This window comes from Pinus tabuliformis, chromosome 5_1 (assembly GCF_031772625.1).
Source record: "Pinus tabuliformis cultivar Carrire ecotype Pingquan chromosome 5_1, CPIR1, whole genome shotgun sequence".
In the NCBI taxonomy this organism is placed as follows: Eukaryota; Viridiplantae; Streptophyta; class Pinopsida; order Pinales; family Pinaceae; genus Pinus; species Pinus tabuliformis.
Genome location: NC_142305.1, coordinates 391,746,879 through 391,766,335, shown reverse-complemented (window position 1 = coordinate 391,766,335; position 19,457 = coordinate 391,746,879). Strand labels below are relative to the sequence as shown.

The following is a 19,457-nucleotide window of genomic DNA, read 5'->3' as shown; positions in this document are numbered from 1 at the left end:
ATCTGCGAATCCCCTTCTATGATGAGTGGGAAAAATCCTCTGTCATGTGCTAGGGTGAGACCTTGCCATAAGCCTTCCAGTTCCGCTGAGTTGTTGGTATCCCAGCCTTTTGAGCCAAGAAAAAGCAGTAAAGGAGTTCCGTGATGATCTCTAAAGACTCCTCTGAATCCTGATTTTCCTGGATTGCCTTTTGAGGCTCCATCGAAGTTGAGCTGGATCATATTGCTGGGCGGTGGGATCCATTTTGTCGGTATTTGATCACACAGAGATGGATTACCTTTGGAGGTAGGCTCTTGATTCAAATGTATATTCCAGTTAGCCCAAATGGATTGTTCTTGCGGCAACGATGGAAAGTCTTCCTGGGACCAAGACTTGATGGAGAGGGATTCTTTAATATTTTGGCATAGCATAGTCTAGAGCTGCTCTGTAGACATGGATTGGTCCTTGAATACCCTGCGATTCCTTTCCTTCCAGATGTTCCACATCAGGAGACCAGGAATGAGCTTCCAAAGAGTATTAAGGAGTTTGCTTTGATATGGCGCTTGAATGCAATAGCGAATAGTAGCTTTGATGTCCCCATGAATTCTGCCTTCTTTTTGGCAACGAAAACTAACTTTTTCCCACATCTTTCGCCCAATTTGATAAGTCTGCATAAGATGTAAAGCTGATTCCTCTGCTTGCTTGCAGTTGAGGCATATGGAAGGGCCATAAAAATTCCTTTTCCTGAGGTTATCCCAAGTGAGTATTTTATTTTGACATAGGAGCCAAAGAAAGGTGGAAATCTTCGGCCAATTGGAGGGATCCCAGATTTTACTCCATAGAACATCTTTGATTATGTGTTCCTTGATGATTATATTGTATGCTTCCTTTGTGGTAAAAGTGCCTTTTTCTTCATATCCCCACCTTAGAATGTCCATTCCTCCTGAAGAGAGTATTTGCCTTTTTTGTAATTCTGAGGAGAGAGAGGTCTGAGCCTGTTCAGTACCATGCCGAAGAATCTGATTTGCCTCAATCCAACGTCTGTAACCCTGTGTGGAAGAAGGATTCCAGAATTGACTAACCTTGTCTAGCTCGTGCAAATCCTGCTCTGGTAAGTGAAGGTGAGAGAGGATGTCCTTGATCTTCGGGAGCTGCTGCCAGGAGTCCTCCCAGAACCTAGCTGTGTTGCCATTCTTGATTTCCCAGAAGCTATGTTGTTGTATTAGGTTCCTGTGTTGCTTGGCTGAATTCCATATCACTGAGCCCATACCTACTTCTGACATTCGAATTCTTTCTTCGATTGGGCTGTTGCTTGCATATTTGGCTGTCCATAATGAAGCCCAGGGAGTGTTGGGGTTTGAGAGCCATCTCCACCAAATTTTGGCTCCCATGACCTCATTGCTGTGCACCGGATCCCTTAGGCCAATGCCTCCAGCCTTCTTCGGAAGACAGACTTTATCCCATTTAACAAGAGCCCATTTACGGTTGGGACCAGAGTTGCCCCATAAGAAATTGCGTTGGAGCTTCTTTATTTCCTTGAGCACCCATTTGGGAGCGGCTAAGATTGAAAAAAGATAGAGAGGCATGGAGTGAAGAACAACTTTAATAAGAACTAGTCTGCTGGCCATGTTAAGAGCCCTGTGAGTCCAAAGGAAAAGACGCGCCTCTAGCTTTTCTAAAAGGATTTTCCAGGAGGAATGCTTAAGAGCCGAGGCCATTAGGGGCGCTCCCAGATATTTGGAAGGAAGAGAGGCAATGGTGAATCCAAGAATATGAGCTATGGCATTTTGGGTGATTACAGGAGTGTTGAAGAAAAAAATTTGAGACTTGATTTGATTAACATTGGCGCCAGAGGCTTCGGAGAAGTCCGACAGGAGAGCTTTGAGTTGGTGAGCTTCCTGAACAGAAGGATGGCCAAAGAGCATGTTATCGTCTACAAATTGCTGATGAGAGTATGTGGGGGAGTTGAGAAAGGATAAACCTTTGAGCAGCTGAGAATGCAGGGCTGATTTGATGCTCCGTCCCAACCCCTCTGCCATAATGACAAAAAGGAAGGGAGAGAGGGGATCTCCCTGCCTGATACCCCTGGAGGGACGGAAAGTGGGCGATGGTATGCCGTTAATGAGCACCGAAAAGAAAGAAGAGGATAACAAACTCAAAACCCACCTGACCCAAGGAGGAGCAAAGCCAAAGGCATTTAAATTTTTTTGAATGTAAACCCAACTTAAGCTATCAAAAGCCTTGGATAAATCAATTTTAAGCAGCATACCTGGTTTCTTGGATTGCTTCAGAGAATGGATTATTTCATGAGTTAAAATAATACCATCCGTAATCTGCCGGCCTTCTACATAGCCAGATTGCTCTGGCGATATGATGAGAGGAAGCAATAATTTCAATCTGGAGGCTATAATTTTTTATACAATTTTATAGATAATGTTGCATAGAGCAATGGGTCTGTACTTATCCGGTGTACTGGACTCCTCTTCCTTGGGAATCAAAGCAATGAAGGTAGCATTCAGCCCTGGGTACATCCATCTTAAAGTACGCGATTCCTCCACTACTTGCCAAACCTCTAGTTTGATCAGGTCCCAAAAGTTATGAAAAAAGTTGGAGGTGAATCCATCCGGACTCGGCGCTTTCCCTGCTTTCAGTTGTTGCACAAAATTCTCAACTTCCTGAAGATCTGTGGGCCGGAGAAGGAGTTGATTATGCTCCTTTGTGATTAGTTTGGGAATGTTCCTAAGGACTCTGTTGTTAGATGATCCAAAAATAATTTATTATCATAGGTTATAAAATTGAAATAAAATAATTATTAATTTAAGAAATTAAATTAATAATTATTATTCTAGAATGATTAATTAATGGAGACAATTAGAAATTAGTATATTGTTGTAACAAGATATGACTCTCCAAATGTGTCGTATCTTAGGCTCTATTTTAGGAGATTAGTTAGCTAGTTGGTTTGAATAGCATTTAATGTAAATGGACACTTGTTATTTAATAAGTGATCCATAATTAGAGGTAGTTAGGACATGGAGCTTATAAATAGCTCATTGCAAGAGTGTTTGGTTGTTCGGGTGTAAGCTCTTGAAAATCAATTATGTAATTATTTTTTCTGATTAATAAAATTATGTGTCTGAGGACACTTCTGCCATTATTGTGGTATCAGAGCTCCAGTAATGCTGCAGTGGATGTGAAGAGGAGATTCCAGCTCTACAAGTTTGTGGAAGACTCCCTTGAATTGATCAGCAAATGATTGGTATGGTATTTGTCAAGTTTTTTGTTTAAAAGGAACAGAAATTTTATTAATGATTGAATTGGCCAAAGATAAGAAAAGAACATTCGATTTGTGATTGTCACAAATGAGGAAATGATCAAATTTATTGTAATAAGACCTATTGGTTTCGTTCTTGGACATCCCCTTCAGAAGAAATAAAAGTTTTGTACTGCGATTTCTGGCCTGGCGATTACTTGCACTGAAAATTCTTGATGAGAGCCATTTAGATTTTGAGTACCAGCACGCAATCGCATAACGTCGGCCCTCAAGGGCTCCACTGCCCATAGTTCTGCGTCTAAACTCTACATTTGTCAATCAGATCCCTTGCTTGCCGATCTTTATCATCTCTTACATGCCAAAGCGTCCTAAGACTGCGTTTCCAATTTGATCGCTAAAGTATTTGTGTAATACTAGTAAAACTGCCTCTGAATTTAGCTCTCAAAACCCCTTAAAAACCCCTGAATTGCCAATCCGATCCAGATTACCAAAGTTCTGAGTATCAATTCAATTCGAAGCGAAATGATCAAAGGATTTCTGGCAGTAGATTCTTTTTGCAAGTGAAATAGACAGTAAATAAAGAAATGAAGGTTGGGGCCGAGTCTTCGCCATTTCTTTCCAGAAAGATGAGAAAGATCTGATGTTCTATTCTTCGTACATAGATACATAATGTGTGTGAGTATTTATTTTTCAAATATCAGAGTGTAGAATATGATAAATTCCTATGTGTTTGCATCCAATAAATTCGTTGTTGATCCTTGGTGCCGAAGCTGAAGAATCTTGGTAGTAGCAATGCTGATGTTTGTTTCCAGATCAGAGATGCTTGTTTCCGGATTAAAGTTGCTCACGCTGATCTGGATCACCAATGCGCTGGAGTAAAGCGCCAACAGTGATTGGCCCTACGTTTCTTGTGTGTTGAAGTTGTTGATGAGTCGAAGGCCATGTCTAGCGCGATCTTTGTGAGCTTTCACGCAGGGCAGTCCACAGCTGAAGCCGAAGCCAGCTAAGCCAACCTGCCAGCGGAAGCCAGCCAAGCCAGTCAAAGCCAGTAAAACTAGCGGAAGCCGGCGTGAAAACCAACGAGAGTTAGTCAGCAACCCACGTGAAAGTTGCCAGCCTGAAAATCGATTGAAAAAAAATGAATGAATGTGTTTAAGATTTTAATTCAAGTTTAAGACTTTCACAAAGTTCTTTTAAATGAATGAGTTTAAAAGAAATTAAAAAAGAAATAAGAAGTGTTTTGATTTGTATTTGGAGCGATAAGGTGCATTACATTTTTGTAAATTTGAAGACTATTTTGTGGAGATATAAGTGTATTATTTTGTATTTGGAGTAATAAGGAGATTTTTATTTGTAATTTGTAAATTGGAGAGATAAGGTTTGTTGGGTAATTTCTTTCAAGAAGTTTTTTTTTTTCAATTGGGATCATCACATTGTAACTCAAAGTAATTTTACTTTGAGGGGGGGGAGGTAAATTTTTTTTACCAGACTGTGCAAACGCATCATTGTAAAAATCAAATTTTGAAAGTTGCCTTGTAAAAATTTGAGAAATTGACTAGAGCCAAGTGCAAAGCTCAGTCAATTCTCTCCTGTTTTGACGACTATTCGAGGGTCAAGGCCAAGCCCCGATAGATCGTGTTGTTTTTGCGTGGTGTGTTGTGTTGACTATCTTGTCATTTCTGTTCTGATTCTTGGTGCGACGCTTCAACGCTAAAATGTCTAAGTTGATTAATTTGTTTTCTGATTCCGACAAACTAGAAGGCACCAAATCTTATAAAACATGGCATCGTCTCATCGAAAGCACACTCATTTACAATGAATTATGGCAGGGAATATGTGATGGAGATGTTAAGCCGAATAAACCCACAGATGTAGATGCACTGGCAAAATGGGAAATCAAGAATGCTAAAGCCTTAGCTCTTATTAAATCGTCTGTGAATGATGAAATGTATGTCCATATAGAAAATGCTTTAGATGCATGGACTGCCTTGAAAACTTTTAAAGACCTCTTTGATACTCAGCCTGAATCAAAGAAGGTTGATCTACAGTTAAAATTGTTGCAACAAAAATTAACTGAAGATGGTGATATTCTTGAATATCTCTCCAGACTTAAGAATATTAGGCAGGAAATTATTAATGCTGGTTTTCCCGCAATTGATGATAGCTTTATGGTCACAATTGTAATTGCTGGACTTCCTTCTTCCTACACACATTTTTTAGAGACTCTACAAGTAACTGGGAAATTAGAGAAACTAAAGTTTGATGAGCTTTGTGAAATGTTGAGTCAACATGATAAAACTTTTGAGAAGAAGAAGAAAGTTGGTGAAGATCTTTTTCTCACAGAAGCCAGCACTAGTAAGTCATCAGCAGATAGTTCTCGAGGAAGAGGCAGATGGAATCAGAATCAAGCAGCACATAATCGAGGTCGAAGCCAAAGCAGAGGCAACAATTTTAACAGAGGAGGAAGAAATAATTTTCAAGGTAGAGGAAACAACCAAGGAAGAGGCAATTTTCAAGGACAAGGATATAATAATCAAGGTAGAGGACAATCTCAAAATAGAGGTCAAAGCAGAGGCAGAGGACAATCTTCAGGAAGAGGAAGAGACTTAAGTCAAATTGTGTGTCGACGATGTAACAAAGTTGGCCATTATGCTGAAGATTGTCGAACTTCACTTAATAAAATTCCCAAGTTTCAGCAGCATTCAACACAATTTGCAAATGATCAAGATGAAGATAACTCAGAATATGTTTTTACTTCCTCACCAGCATCACAAATTTCATCCCATCTTAGAAGTGACTATGAAGATGCCTGGATCTTGGATTCCGGGGCAACTCAGCACATGACTTGTTGACGTGATTTTTTCTGGAATTTTCAAGAATGCCAACTTAATTCCATTTTTCTTGCTGATGATACAAAACATACTCCTTATGGAAAAGGAGTAGTAAAAGTTTTTCTCCTTGACATTGGAGAAAAAATGATTTCCAATGTATGGTATGTACCCAGTTTCAAGAAAAATTTGCTCTCTTTAGTCACGATTCGACAAGCAGGACATCAGGTGATTATGGAAGATGGTTTAGTAAAGATTAATTCAGTGAAACAAGACTTGAAAACAATCATGACAGGTTATGAAGATGGAAAACTATTACGGATGAAAGGGACATTTATTCCAAGGCATTCTGATTTTGCAGGGGCAGTGACTACAGGTATTTCACCTATGAGACTATGGCATGTAAGATATGGACCTTTGAATTTTGACAGTCTTTCTCAATTGCAGAAACAAGGAATGGTTAAAGGACTTCCCACATTCAAAAGGGAAAATGCAAAATGTGAAGCTTGCATTTATGGCAAACAAAATCGAGAAAGTTTTCCAACAAGTTCATGGCGTGCAAACAGGCGGCTAAAACTAGTTCACAGTGATGTTTGTGGTCCACTACAAACTTCATTTGGTGGTTGCAAATATTTCTTACTATTCATTGATGATTTCAGCAAAATGACTTGGGTTTACTTCTTGAAGAACAAGTCAGAAGCATTTGATAAGTTTAAAATTTTTCGCCACCTTGTTGAAAATGAAGTCAAAGAAAAAATAGGTACTCTCAGGACAGATAATGGGGGAGAATTCACTTCAAATGAATTCAAAACTTATTGCAGTGAAAATGGCATCAAACGACATCTTACTAATGTTTACATTCCACAACAAAATGGAGTAGTCGAAAGAATGAATCGCACTCTGTTAGGCATGGCGAGATCCATGTTAACTTTCAAAAGGTTAAGTCCAACATACTGGGCAGAAGCAATCCATACAGCTGTCTACTTAAGAAACAGATCTCCAACTGCTTCTTTAGACGGAATCACACCTTATGAAGCTTGGTTTGGTTTCAAACCTCGAGTTAAACATCTTAGAGTTTTTGGGTCAGTGTGTTATGCCTTAGTTCCGAAAGAAAAACGAACTAAGCTTGACTCAAGAAGTTTAAAATGCACAATGATTGGCTATTCTGATGAGAAAAAAGGGTATCGTCTTTTGACCAATGGAAAATTCATTGTGAGCAGGGATGTCATTTTTGATGAAACAGAGAGTAAGAGTGCTGAAGGCATTCTATCTATATTAGGCTCTTGGTGAACTTGTTTGAAATATGTGAGAAATTCACTTTCAATACCTTCGTGAGTCTCAATCCTTGCTCCCTGCTCATTTTTAATGTGGGATATGTTGTTGTTCATTCTGCGCTGCACGGTGGTTCTATGAAAGAACTTTGTATTTTTTTCCCCGTCCTTCAACCACTTTACTCTTGATTTCTGTCGCCACAAAGTTTCCTCCTGTTTTGCTCTTGCTAAGATTTGTGCTTCAAGCATTTGTTCCTGTTTTGTCAGGTCCTCAGATCGTCCTTCGATTATGATCTTCTGCTGCAAATTCTTCATTTCTTGATTAAGGGCATTCTGAGCTTGAAAAATGTTACCAAAAGATGTATGATTCCAGTGTTTGATTTCGCCTTTGAGATGCTTGAGCTTCTGCTGGAACTGAGACATCTTGGAGCCATTAGAGGGAGTAAAGTTGCGCCATGTTGAACTGACTAATTTGTTGAAGTCCGGATGAGACATCCAAAAGGCTTCAAAACGAAACGGACGCCGAATGTTGTGACCGGGGCGGTTCCACTGCAGTTCTATTGGCCAGTGATTAGAACCCGATATTGGCAGTATAGAAGCTACAAATTCTCCACCCAAGTGAATTGCGTTATCTGATAATAGGAATCTGTCAAGGCGCGAAGCTATCTGTTGCGATCCTTCTCTTTTGTTATTCCATGTAAACAAGCCATTATTTGAGGGAATATCTATCAGCCAATTATTCTGTATGAAGTCTTTTAGAATGTTCCCATCTCTGTTACCTCTGTTTCTTCCTCCCTTTTTTTCTTCTAGTCTTGCAATCATGTTGAAGTCGCCTCCAGAAATCCATAGGGGGTGCAGCCTATTTGAGTTGAGCTCCGATAGGGTGTCCAAGATTTCAGCTTTGTGCATAGTTTCCTGAGGGAAATACACATTAGTCATATGACCATGGATGTTAGTGCCATTTATGTGAAATATTGCTTGGATGAAGTTCTTGTTTGCATGTATGTTGTTAAGCTGGATAACTCGCGCATCCCAAAGAATTGCAAGGCCACCCGACGCCCCTTGAGCATCTACAGCTGTTACCATCCCACCTGGCCAAGCTTTCGCTGCCATTTTTTCCAATACAATCGAGTTGCATTTTGTTTCTTGCAAGAAAAGGATATGAGGTTTTTCCTGCATGAGCATATTTTTTAGAAGTCTACCTTTCCTTGGGCTATTGAGCCCTCTAATGTTCCAAGAGATCAGCTTCATTGAGAAGAGTTGGGGTTGATGTTGAAGTACTTAGTCAGCTTAGCATATCTGCCTGACTCTACTAACACTTCTCCTATTCTGATAGTTCTTTCGAGAGTAGTTTTCCTCCCTCGCTTTTTGCTGTCTTTGGTAATAAACTTTCCATCCCACGAACTACCAATCTGTACCCCAAGAGAGTGATTTTTTTGTGCGCGCGTGAGGACCTCCACCAGGTTGTCTACTTGCCGATCTGGGATCTTATCAAAATTATTTGTTTTGCAGGCCTGCTCTAGTCCTAAGATATCCAGTTCACCAATGTCGATATTCTCAGGATCTTCCTCCATGAATTGGGATTCTTGGTAGTCTTTAGTTGTTTCATCCACTGTCTTTGAGTTGGGTGCTGGATTATCAACTTCCATTCCTTGAAAATTCCAGGCTGGGATTTTGATTTGGGTATGAGGGATCGATTTGTTGAACTGGCTCTCCCTTGGTAGCGGTAAGGCCGCTTTTTGTTTTTCTTTAGTGGTTTCCTTCTCATTCGGAGGTGGGTTTTTGAGCTCATGATCATCATTACTTGCCAGAGCATCAAAGCTATTGCTAGTTGAAGGTTTTGAAGAACTAGCTGTAAGGGTCCTAGTAAGGCTGCCGATTTCTTATGGTTTATTCTGCGATTAACCACTTTAGTAAACCCATCAGGAGCAGGTTTGTCTGAGTCCATTTGGGATGGGGGCTTTCTGTTTAGAGGACAGTCCCTGAAGAGATGGCCCAGATCATGACATTTCCTACATCTAAACGGTACATGCTCATAATCTATCAGCTGAACCCATTCAATATCATCATGGAATAGACTTACCGCATCTGGTAGGGCTTGCTTGAGGTTCATGTAGACACAGATTTGGGCGTATGATGTGTATCTGCACAGTTTTGTTTCCTCTGCAACTTTGATGAATTCGCCCAGGGCATTTCCGATTTCTTGCAAGGAGTCTTCCTCCCAATATTCCCATGGAAGCGAGTAAAGCCTTATCCAAACAGGAGCCCAACTGAGATCTTCCTTGTCAGGATTGAAACGTTCAACCCACCCTCTGAGATACAGGCCCGCGACGTTGAAGAAGTATGGACCTCCGTCCAGAACCCTGTTACGATCCTCCAAGCAGTTAAATATGGCCGTGAAGAAACCTTTTGGCCCTAGTTGCAGAGTAATGTGACCTTTTGGATTCCATTTGGAGTTTATCCAGCCTCTCAGTGCTTTCTCAGTCGGCCAAAGTCCAATGAACTTGCCTATTAACGCGTGATCCCTCATGAACTGTATTCTGGCGTTGATTCGATGGCTTGGAAATTCCACTTTTGGCCTTTGAGTGGCGACTGGCTTGCATGTGGATGAGCTCACTTTGGGCTGATCCTTCTGAGCTTGATCTTTGTCCTGATGCCCATTATTGTCCGTATTGTCCTCGTTCTGCCTCTCTTCATTGTCGTTAGCTTCAACTGGTTGCTTTTTGCCATTGTCCTTTGGGGGAGGCGCATCACCCTCCCCCTGAGGGGGATTCATTATTCCTATAATCGCTTGCAGGAAATGTGAGGCCGCAGATTGACCCGAGTCTGTCAAGGCTGACCTCTGTCAGGAGGAGACTGCCGTAGCAGGGTTTACAGAAACCCTAGACAGAGTGAAGCCGCGCTCTCCCTTACTAGTTATTTATTCTCATTTTAAGAATTATATGGAAACTAAGCTAAATTTTATAAAATTTGGAGGCTTTACCAACATAAAATTTAAAGTCATTATAACAATATTCTTATTAAAAAGTACATTATATTGATATATAAAATTGTATTGGCAATGTTTTTGATATTTTTTATAATGAATAATAACTTTGCACCATGGTACACATTCCATTCCATTTCAATTATTTGTAACCATAGAAAAAAATTAAAATTAGGGACTAGCAGGTTTTATTGTAATTCATGATATGTCTCGAAACTTACCAGGTAGCTTTTCTCATTTTGATGATGATACCCTGAGTAAACTGGGTTGAACAAAAGCTATTGCCATGGCATGTCACTTACAAGACAATTGAACTTGGGTGGGGAGGATTATAATCATTCCTCCCAACCACCCAAGCTAAACCTAATTAACTATTAATTTACAATGCAATTTAACTATTTTACATTTTTGCTCTTTTCTAAACATATTTTTCAATCAATTTTATCTGAAATTTCATAAATATTTATTAAAATTGCAAATTTGAACTATGTAATTTATACAATTCTAATACCTTTTAACATCATAAATATATTTATATATTCAAAAATACAATTTAAATAATAAAAAATTATATCATCAAATAAATAAAAAAAATCAAATTAAATTATTTTTTAACATACTCAAATATACAAATTTAACTTTGAATTAATTTTTCAGTCTGCAAAGTTTAATCTTCCTTTCTTTGAGGTATGCTAGTTTATTAGCCTTAAAGACTACTCAACCATGTAAATAGCATATCACTTCTCTAATTACAAGAAGTTACATGTTATGGCTTAATAGAACGATGCAACAGAAGAGTTGAACGCTTTGGCATATGAACAACGACTAATCGTACGGGATGCAAGGGCTAAGTGTCAATGTTTTAATTAAATCGAGTCATATTGGTTTCAAAACCATTTAGGGTTTTTAGGGTTTCACAGTTACTATTGGAGGTGAGCGTAATAATATATGTGGGATTACCTCCTCTGAACGAAAGAACGAAAGCAGAGAAAGGAACAACCATGGCGCCTGCGCAGCCAAAATCGGGGATTTTCGTAGGCCTCAACAGAGGGCATATAGTCACCAAGCGCGAGCTCGCGCCTCGCCCTTCCGCTAACAAAGGGGTAAATGCTTTCCTTTTCCTTTTCCTTTTAATGGACGTCTGGGTTTATTTTTTGGGACCACAAAGTTCAGCATTCTTATGTATTTAGTTGTGGGTTTTGTTCTTGTTCATTTCTGCAGAAGAGGAGCAAACGAACGGACTTTGTGAGGAAGTTGATAAGGGAAGTGGCAGGTTTTGCTCCTTACGAGAAGCGGATCACCGAGCTACTGAAGGTGGGGAAGGATAAGCGTGCTCTGAAAGTGGCAAAGAAGAAGCTGGGAACCCACAAAAGGGCCAAGAAGAAGCGAGAGGAGATGTCCAACGTTCTCAGAAAGATGAGGTATGGCTATGCACTCCATTCCATCCATGGGCCGAATTTTGCGGCTTTTCATTGATGATTAGGGGTTTTAAATACATTTGTCGTTTGGCATAAGCCATCGATCTCAATGGTTTAGCAAGAGTTCAAATCTTTTCAAGGGCATTTTTAGGTTTTTCTTACATGCTGCGTTTATTTTAATGTTTTATGTTGAAAGCAATGCCAATTTTCAAAAGAAAGACAGAACCATACCCTCTTTAGTGTTAATTGACCTTTCCATGTGTAAATCGTACTTCCAATCGTTTGCGCATGTCAGTCCTACCTTGTGGTGCATAGAAAGTTACACATCTAGCTGTAGAGCAGCATAATGTTACACACGTCAGCTGACAAAGAATTAGACTCCTTCAAGCTCATGTTCGTTTCTAATTGTTTGAATTTGGGATAGATGCATGAATTAGAAGTATAGAAAAACCCTCAGAGCCAGAAATTGCGTATGAAACAAATGCCTCGTGGAGCTTATCAAACATCTCATATAATGCAAATAAAATGGTTTGACATGTGTTTTAATGATAGGTTAGTCTGGAGCACCATCAGCTTTATTGAAGCACTGGGAATTTCAGTCATAACAAGTACTGAAACAAATAGAAGTCTCACTTTTTAACACATCGATTCGAGCAGCTTCAAGTATGCTGATGTTGATTATGGTCTTGTTGTACATGATAACAGAATGATTAAACTGAATGAATCCCATGTTATCCATGTCTGCAGCCAAGTTGAAAACACAATCAATCCATTTGGAAACAGGCAAACAATTTATACCAGGTATAAAAATCTGGAAGAACAATCTAAAAAAGAGAACGCTACAGATGCTTCCCATAACATTAGAAAATCTTTCAGAAGTTAAAAATAGTTATAATGCAACAGCACAACACAAAGATGCATCAGTAAAGAAGGATACTAAGAAGCTACCATGATATGCAAAAATCATTCCAGGATTTCACGGCACATTATCACCATAAGACAAATGCAATTGCATGTGGAAGTCTGTTGAAAATAGCAGCATCAGAAGTCATTCTCCAATGAGAGGCCTTAAATGGCCACCTTGAAGCTAGCCAGGGAAGATTTGGAGAATCAATAAATCCTGTGAGTCACTGCAAAAGTCAAGGCGAAGGTAGAAGCCTTTTGAGCTTTGACAAGAGCCACGATGGAGGAGCTGCTAGTGGATGTCTAGTGAGCCATGTGCAAAATCCAAGGTAATGTCTTGTGAGCTCTTTGAGCAACAATCAAGACTAAGTCTGGCAAGAGTCAGGATGAATGAAGTATTGTGAGCTAGTACTGGCATGTGTGATGGATTCCTTGGCTTGTTGTGATGTGACTACCTAGAACCTGGCCCCTCCTAGGCTTACTCCAACAAGTATTCAAGTTGTTGTACTAAATGATCACATTGAAAAGACCTTCTAATTGTTATCTTGAACATAAGTACTTAAATGTAATTGCAGGTGAATGGACCATGCTGGTTGGGAGAGTGATAAAATGCTTATATATGTGTGATGGACTCCTTGGCTTGTTGTGATGTGACTACCTAGAACCTGGCCCCTCGTAGGTTTACTCCAACAAGTATCCAAGTTGTAGTACTAAATGATCACATTGAAAAGACCTTCTTCTAATTGTTATCTTGAACATAAGTACTTAAATGTAATTGTAGGTGAATGGACCATGTTGGTTGAGAGAGTGATAAAATGCCTATGTAAAATGTCTATGTAAAAACCTTGAGTCATGTAAAAGTGTTTGTCATGTAAACTTCTAGTTCTAGTGACAAGTTGAGATGTTATAATGTAACGTTATGATGTAAACGATAAAATCCTAAGTTTGCCTAAGTTTATAAAGGCATTATTATATTAAAGATGTAAATATAAAATTGTAAGAGAGACGGGTGCACCTGTGTTTAGGAGAACAACTTAAGTTGATAACTCCTCTCCCATGGAGTCTTCTAGAAGGATCATGAAACTTATCCAATGTCAATCCAAGATTAAATTTGGGCACTCCATTCTAGCCAAGAGAAATGATAAAAGGACCAAGAAAAAGCAATTCGCTACACAAGTTTGGTTGTTGTTGTTTTATTTGCAGTTTTTCATCTACTCTCCAAGGCACCCTCTTGAGCGCCCAAGGTTTCTAGTTCTTAGCTGTTAGATATAAGCATTCAAAGTTCAATAGTCATTGCGCCCAAATCTGGTCTATTTTTCTGTAGTGCGCCCAAGTAATCTTCAAATATACTTCATACAAGCTCAGATCTAGTTCGGGTTGCTTCAGATCTAACATCTTTGGCTCAAGGCGAGTTGATCTAAGTCATTTGCACTTGCATGCAAGAAGTTTCGAGTCAGTTAAGGCTTCATTTGTATCCAGTCGTTCTCTCTCCCAGCGAACTATACTGTAGCACCCTCGAGCAAGGTTTTGTACCTGCAAATTTGTTCAAGAGCAATAAAGTAAGAAGGTCTTTGCTAGGGTTTTGTCCCTTATTGTGTTTCTCCTGGGTAAATCTTGTGTATTGATGTGTTTGAGTATTTTAACAGTTTATTTCAATTACTTATGCATGTTGATATTCAGATCTAAAGAATTTAAAGTACTCACATTCATATCCAACAATTAGATCTAGCAGATCTAAGGGAACAACAAGCAGATCTAGCAAATCTGAGTGTAGTTCTAAGTGCACAACAAGCAAATCTTGCAAATTTGAGTGCAGATCTAAGTGAATAGTAAGCAGATCTAGCAAATCTGAGTGCAGATCTAAGTGAACATCAAGCAAATCTAGCAAATCTGGGTGTCTAGAAGGCTGCAAACCTCAATTTTGTGGTGTCCTTATAAGTTTTTGATCATTTACAATAAGTTGATTTGAAAAAAAGAATTTCATGTGTACTTGAAAAGTTAGCTTCTGCTGTTTATACACTGCTGGGAATGTGAGGCTCTATGGATATTCTGATGCAGATTGGGCTGGTAGTGTGGTGGATCGTAAAAGCACATCTGGATGTTGCTTCTCTTTAGGTTCTGCTTTGATATCATGGATGAGCAGGAAGCAGAAGTCGATTGCCTTGAGCACCGCTGAGGCTGAATACATTGCTGCTAGTATGGCCTCCTGTGAAGCTATTTGGATGAGGAAGCTCTTTAGTGAGTTGATTGGACATGTGCTAGATACCACCGTGATCTTCTGCGACAGCTAGAGTGGGATTCATCTTTTTGAGAATCTTGTGTTTCATGATCGCTACAAGCATATTGATATCATATACCACTTTATCCGGGATATGGTACAACGGGGAGCAATAAGGCTCCAACATATTGGGACTGATGATCAGGTCGCTGATATTCTTACGAAGCCCTTGGGAAGGTCAAATTCTTAATTTTCCGTGAACGACTTGGAGTCGTGGAGAGACCTTCTTATGAGGGTCTCATATGAAATGGATGTTGAGCTCTGGGAGCTCCGGGGGGCTTGGGGTACTTCTTGGAGCGATGAGCGACCATAGGGTGAGTGGTTCACCTTCTCATATGGCATATGAGCAGGATGAGTGGTTCACCTTCTCCTGTCGACACATCCTACCCATGCAGTCCGTGACTCATGGGAAGTACCTCTCATTTGGCCAATGAGTAGGGAAATGAGGATAGGGACCATAGTACTACCAATGGATGCATCGTGTACTAACGTACTCCTTATGCTAGGATATTGATCTGAGATCAATGGAAACTGACTTCGGGTCAGTTTAGAGTGGTCTGACACACTCTCTATTATTGGAGACTGACTTCGGGTCAGTTTAGAGTGGTCTGACACACTCTCTATTATTGGAGACTGACTTCGGGTCAATGGAGAATGGTATGATACATTCACGATAATTTATTCTTTCTTCATGGTTCAACAGAACATAGCAGAGATAGGGATGGTACAAATTGTCAGACAGTTTGGCAGGTGAAGTTCTCCCTAGTTGAGAGGGAGTGTTAAATTCGGCAACTAGGGCCAAACTTCACCTTGGACAACTCATATGAGGCAATTGTTATTTTTATTGGATTCCTCTCTCCGAGAGTTGTAGGATTGATCTAAAGATCATCCGATTCTAACATGTACAAATGAAATTACGAATTTATTTTGATTATGGACAAATTGTCAAGGTCGGCCAGCCATCTAATTGGCACCCTCAAGCCCACAACATTGCATATAAATACAAGGAGCCTCCTCCTCATTTTGGCATCTTACTCACACTCATTCTTCTCTCTCTTTTTCATTGATTGGGTACAAATTTCAGAAGCAACTCTCCACACATGCAAAAAAGAGAAGGGTTTTCTGTTCATGCGTTGACCAACGTCGACCGAAGTTGTAGGAGGGTTGTTTTGACTTGTGCTGACTTGCTTTGACTACAATTTTGTGTCAGGGATCTTTGTTTGGGTAGGTTGCATTTTTGGGCACAAAAATCGAGGTTGTTTGACCATTGTTTGACCGTAGAAGGGTTTGTTGTAGCATTGAATTTTGTTGACCAAGTTTGATTGGACTTTTTTGGATTGTTTTGGGTTGATTTGACTAGTTGTTGGAGGCTGAGGTGACCAAGTTTGACCGAGTTGTTTTGGAGGTCAAAATATACCCGGTTGACCAACGTGCCACATTTTTGGGCACAAAAATTGAGGCTGTTTGACCACTATTTGACTGTAGAAGGGTTTGCTGTAGCATTGACTTTCGTTGACCAAGTTTGACTAGACTTTTTTGGATTGTTTTTGGGTTGATTTGACTAGCTGTTGGAAGCTTAGTTGACCAAGTTTGACAGAGTTGTTTTGGAGGTCAAAATATGCCTTGTTGACCAACGTTGACTTTTTGGTTAGGGCTTTTTGTTACTGCTGTTTGACTGGTCAGATTTCACTTTTATTGGGCAAGTGAAAATTGTATATTGTACTCTCTCTCTCTCTCTACTGAACTTTTGAAGAATTGATCAAGGGTTCCCCACATTGGGGTTTGTCCCTGGTTGGTGCCATATCTTGTGTCCTCTTGTCTTGGCTTGTCTTCTACTATTATTGTTTATGTTCTATCTGCCTTTTACTATCAAGTTGATGTGATTGGTAAACTGGATATTGATATTGGGCTAATAAGAAAATTGAAGTAAAATTGCTCTTAAGCATAGAACATACCATTGTTATCTAAAATTAACAGACTTCCATTAGAAAAAAATCTGTTCAACCCCATAGAAAATCTACCTAACATTTGATTATTTTGATTTTCATGCCATTATCAAACTCATATTACCCAGAAAATCATGTCTTTGACAACAATCTCAACCTCTCTAACAATGTGCCACTGTCTGCTTTTTTCTAGCAATACAAGCCTTAGAAACCCGTGCCACAGGTTTGTAATTTATGCTTTGAAATTACCTCAATTTCAATGTTGCGGATGCCTTGAATTTTGAGCTTGTTTCCACGAATTTTGTGTTATGGCAACCTTGAATTATTGATGCCCTTCCTCGAATGTGGAGCTACTAATTCTCTCAAAATTTGATTCTGTTTTCTTCTTGGTTTTCATGTTGGAACACTGCTTTAGCTTCCTCAGTATGCGTGTCCTTGTTCAACGTTCTCGACTTGCAAGCCAAAGCTTTGTTCCTTCTTGAATTGCATGCTACAACTTTGCGTCTAAGTTCGAGCCTGCTATAGTCTCCTTGCTGCAAGTGTTGTGGAATCTCTCCAAGCTGCTGTAGATTTCTATCCTTGAGCAAATGTGTCTCAGCATCCTTGTTCTCTTCCTCCTCTATTCACTTTTTCAATAAATGAACATGAAGAATACGGGAGCCTCCTTTTGTAGCAGCTATCTCAGCCTCCTTGCTATCTCAACCATCTCTTGAAGCTATCTCAGCCTCTCCTTGAAGCTATTTCAGCCTCTCTTGAAGCTATCTCAACATCTCCTTGAAGCTATTTAAACCTCTTTTGAAGCTATCTCAACCTCCTCTTGAAGCTATCTTAGCCTCCTCTTCCCCTTTTCTCCTTCCCCAACTCTACACTTGAAGAATGAATACTCTCCTGTGCCTTTTATCCCTTTTTAGTCTATCGTAATGAAATTAAACCTTAACCGTATAATCAATGGCCAAGATTAGATCTTAGCCCTCCTTGATCAAGGGTGGAGATCTAATCTCCCATAAAAGTGGTATGGGGAGAATAGATCTAATGATTCAGGTGGGTGGGTATTCAGGAAACACCTAAGTAAGGTAGAAAAGGGTAAGAAGGGTGAGGCACTCCGTGTGGAACCAAGGTAGGGGGCCTCATAGAATAGTGCCTACTTATTCTTGGTTCAAGCACTAACTAGGTTGGGGCATCATCAGTAAATAGGGTGAGGTCTTCTATAATAGGTCTAATGATTCAGGTGGGTGGGTATTCAGGAAACACCTAAGTAAGGTAGAAAAGGGTAAGAAGGGTGAGGCACTCCGTGTGGAACCAAGGTAGGGGGGGTCATAGAATAGTGCCTACTTATTCTTGGTTTAAGCACTAACTAGGTTGGGGCATCATCAGTAAATAGGGTGAGGTCTTCTATAAGTGGATAAATATAACAAGTGGGGGGTTGTTAGTAGAGAACATTGAAATAAAAGCAAATTGACATAAGGTAAAAGCATATTAATAGTTATACCCAAGTACGATGATCTTTTATCAATTGTTTTCGAACACTTGTGAATGCGGCGAAAAGTTCGGGTAAGTGAGAGACGGTCTGGTTGATACACATTTCGGGTGGTTGGTTGGTAGCATGGGAAAACAATTAATCCAACATCTAAAGGTGATATAAAGCTGTAAGATATAATAAAATGTATCGTGGTTCATCCCGGTCCAAAAAGAGAAGAGAGTGCAATACCGAGTAAGCATGATTTAAGCAAGTAAGGGCATATTCTAACAATGCTGTCTGAACGCCCCATAGACCCCCTTTTTATGGCTCCCCCTTCATTAAGAGCCTCTCTAGTCACTTTAATGTTGTTTTTGTACCTTGTACCTTTTTCCACATAAAGTCACTTAAAATCATAAAGTGACTTTAATAATTTAAGGTACTGTGTACTTTTTTCTCATAAAGTCACTTTAAAAACATAAAATAACTTTAATATAATGAAGTACTTTATACTTTTGTACCACATAAAGTGACTAAAGTCACATGACTTTAATAACTCATAAAGTCACCCACTAAAAAGGTGTCTCATGTGTTTTTCTAGGCAGAAGGAAAAAAACACTAGGAAGCACCTGCTTGGTACTTTTTTTTCTCAACATTCCCTCTTACCAAGGAAGGTGTTTCCCATCACTTCAGAAGTCGGTGATCCTCTTGATCCCTGTGCACCTCATGAAAATCCCGAAACTTGTGTTGAGCTCGGCTGCTCAGGAGTTTGTTGCTCTATAACTCTAGGAAACACCTCATTGGCACCTTTCTTTTTCAACACACTCCCTCTTATCGAGGAAGGTGTTTCTCATTGCTGAAAATGATAGTGAGAAAATGTTCCTTGATTTGTGCCTTAATCAAAGGGACCTCAATGAGTTCTTCCTTAGCATGCTTGAGTTCTTATAATTAAGAGCTAATTCCTATGATTTAGGATGTCCCTACAAATTAGGATGAGTGATGAAGCGATTAACTAATGTGCAAAAGTGGAAGGCCGAGTTCATTGTCTTCTAGTGCGAGTTAATTTGGTAAAAGAACAAGTGATTGAGTCTCAAGTTCTAGAATTTGAGATGAGACGA

At 39.6% G+C, this 19,457-nt stretch overlaps 2 protein-coding genes across 2 annotated transcripts in view; one reads left to right on the top strand and one right to left on the bottom strand.

Moving 5' to 3' along the window:
- Positions 1 to 4,152: 4,152 nt before the first annotated feature.
- Positions 4,153 to 8,465, bottom strand: LOC149165106 (uncharacterized). The gene is made up of 2 exons (XM_089429709.1): positions 7,409 to 8,465; positions 4,153 to 4,370 (listed from the first exon to the last, which is right to left on the bottom strand). Exons 1-2 carry the CDS (start codon positions 8,463 to 8,465, stop codon positions 4,153 to 4,155), a joined length of 1,275 nt encoding a protein of 424 aa, XP_089285835.1.
- Positions 8,466 to 11,188: 2,723 nt separating this feature from the next.
- The window catches only part of LOC149165105 (large ribosomal subunit protein eL36y-like), a 28,320-nt gene continuing 20,051 nt past the window's right edge, over positions 11,189 to 19,457 (top strand). The window contains exons 1-2 of the mRNA XM_089432240.1: positions 11,189 to 11,441; positions 11,560 to 11,759. Coding sequence (XP_089288366.1) covers positions 11,340 to 11,441; positions 11,560 to 11,759 — 302 coding nt within the window. The 5' untranslated portion in view covers positions 11,189 to 11,339. The remainder of the gene's footprint in view (positions 11,442 to 11,559; positions 11,760 to 19,457) is intronic.

Excerpts from the sequence above, each read along its gene's own strand:
- LOC149165106 (XM_089429709.1), bottom strand. The coding sequence starts at position 8,465 with ATGGCAGCGAAAGCTTGGCCAGGTGGGATGGTAACAGCTGTAGATGCT. Across the intron at positions 4,371-7,408 it reads AAGGATTGAGACTCACGAAG|GCTGGCAACTTTCACGTGGG; the intron begins GTATTGAAAGTG and ends ATCGATTTTCAG.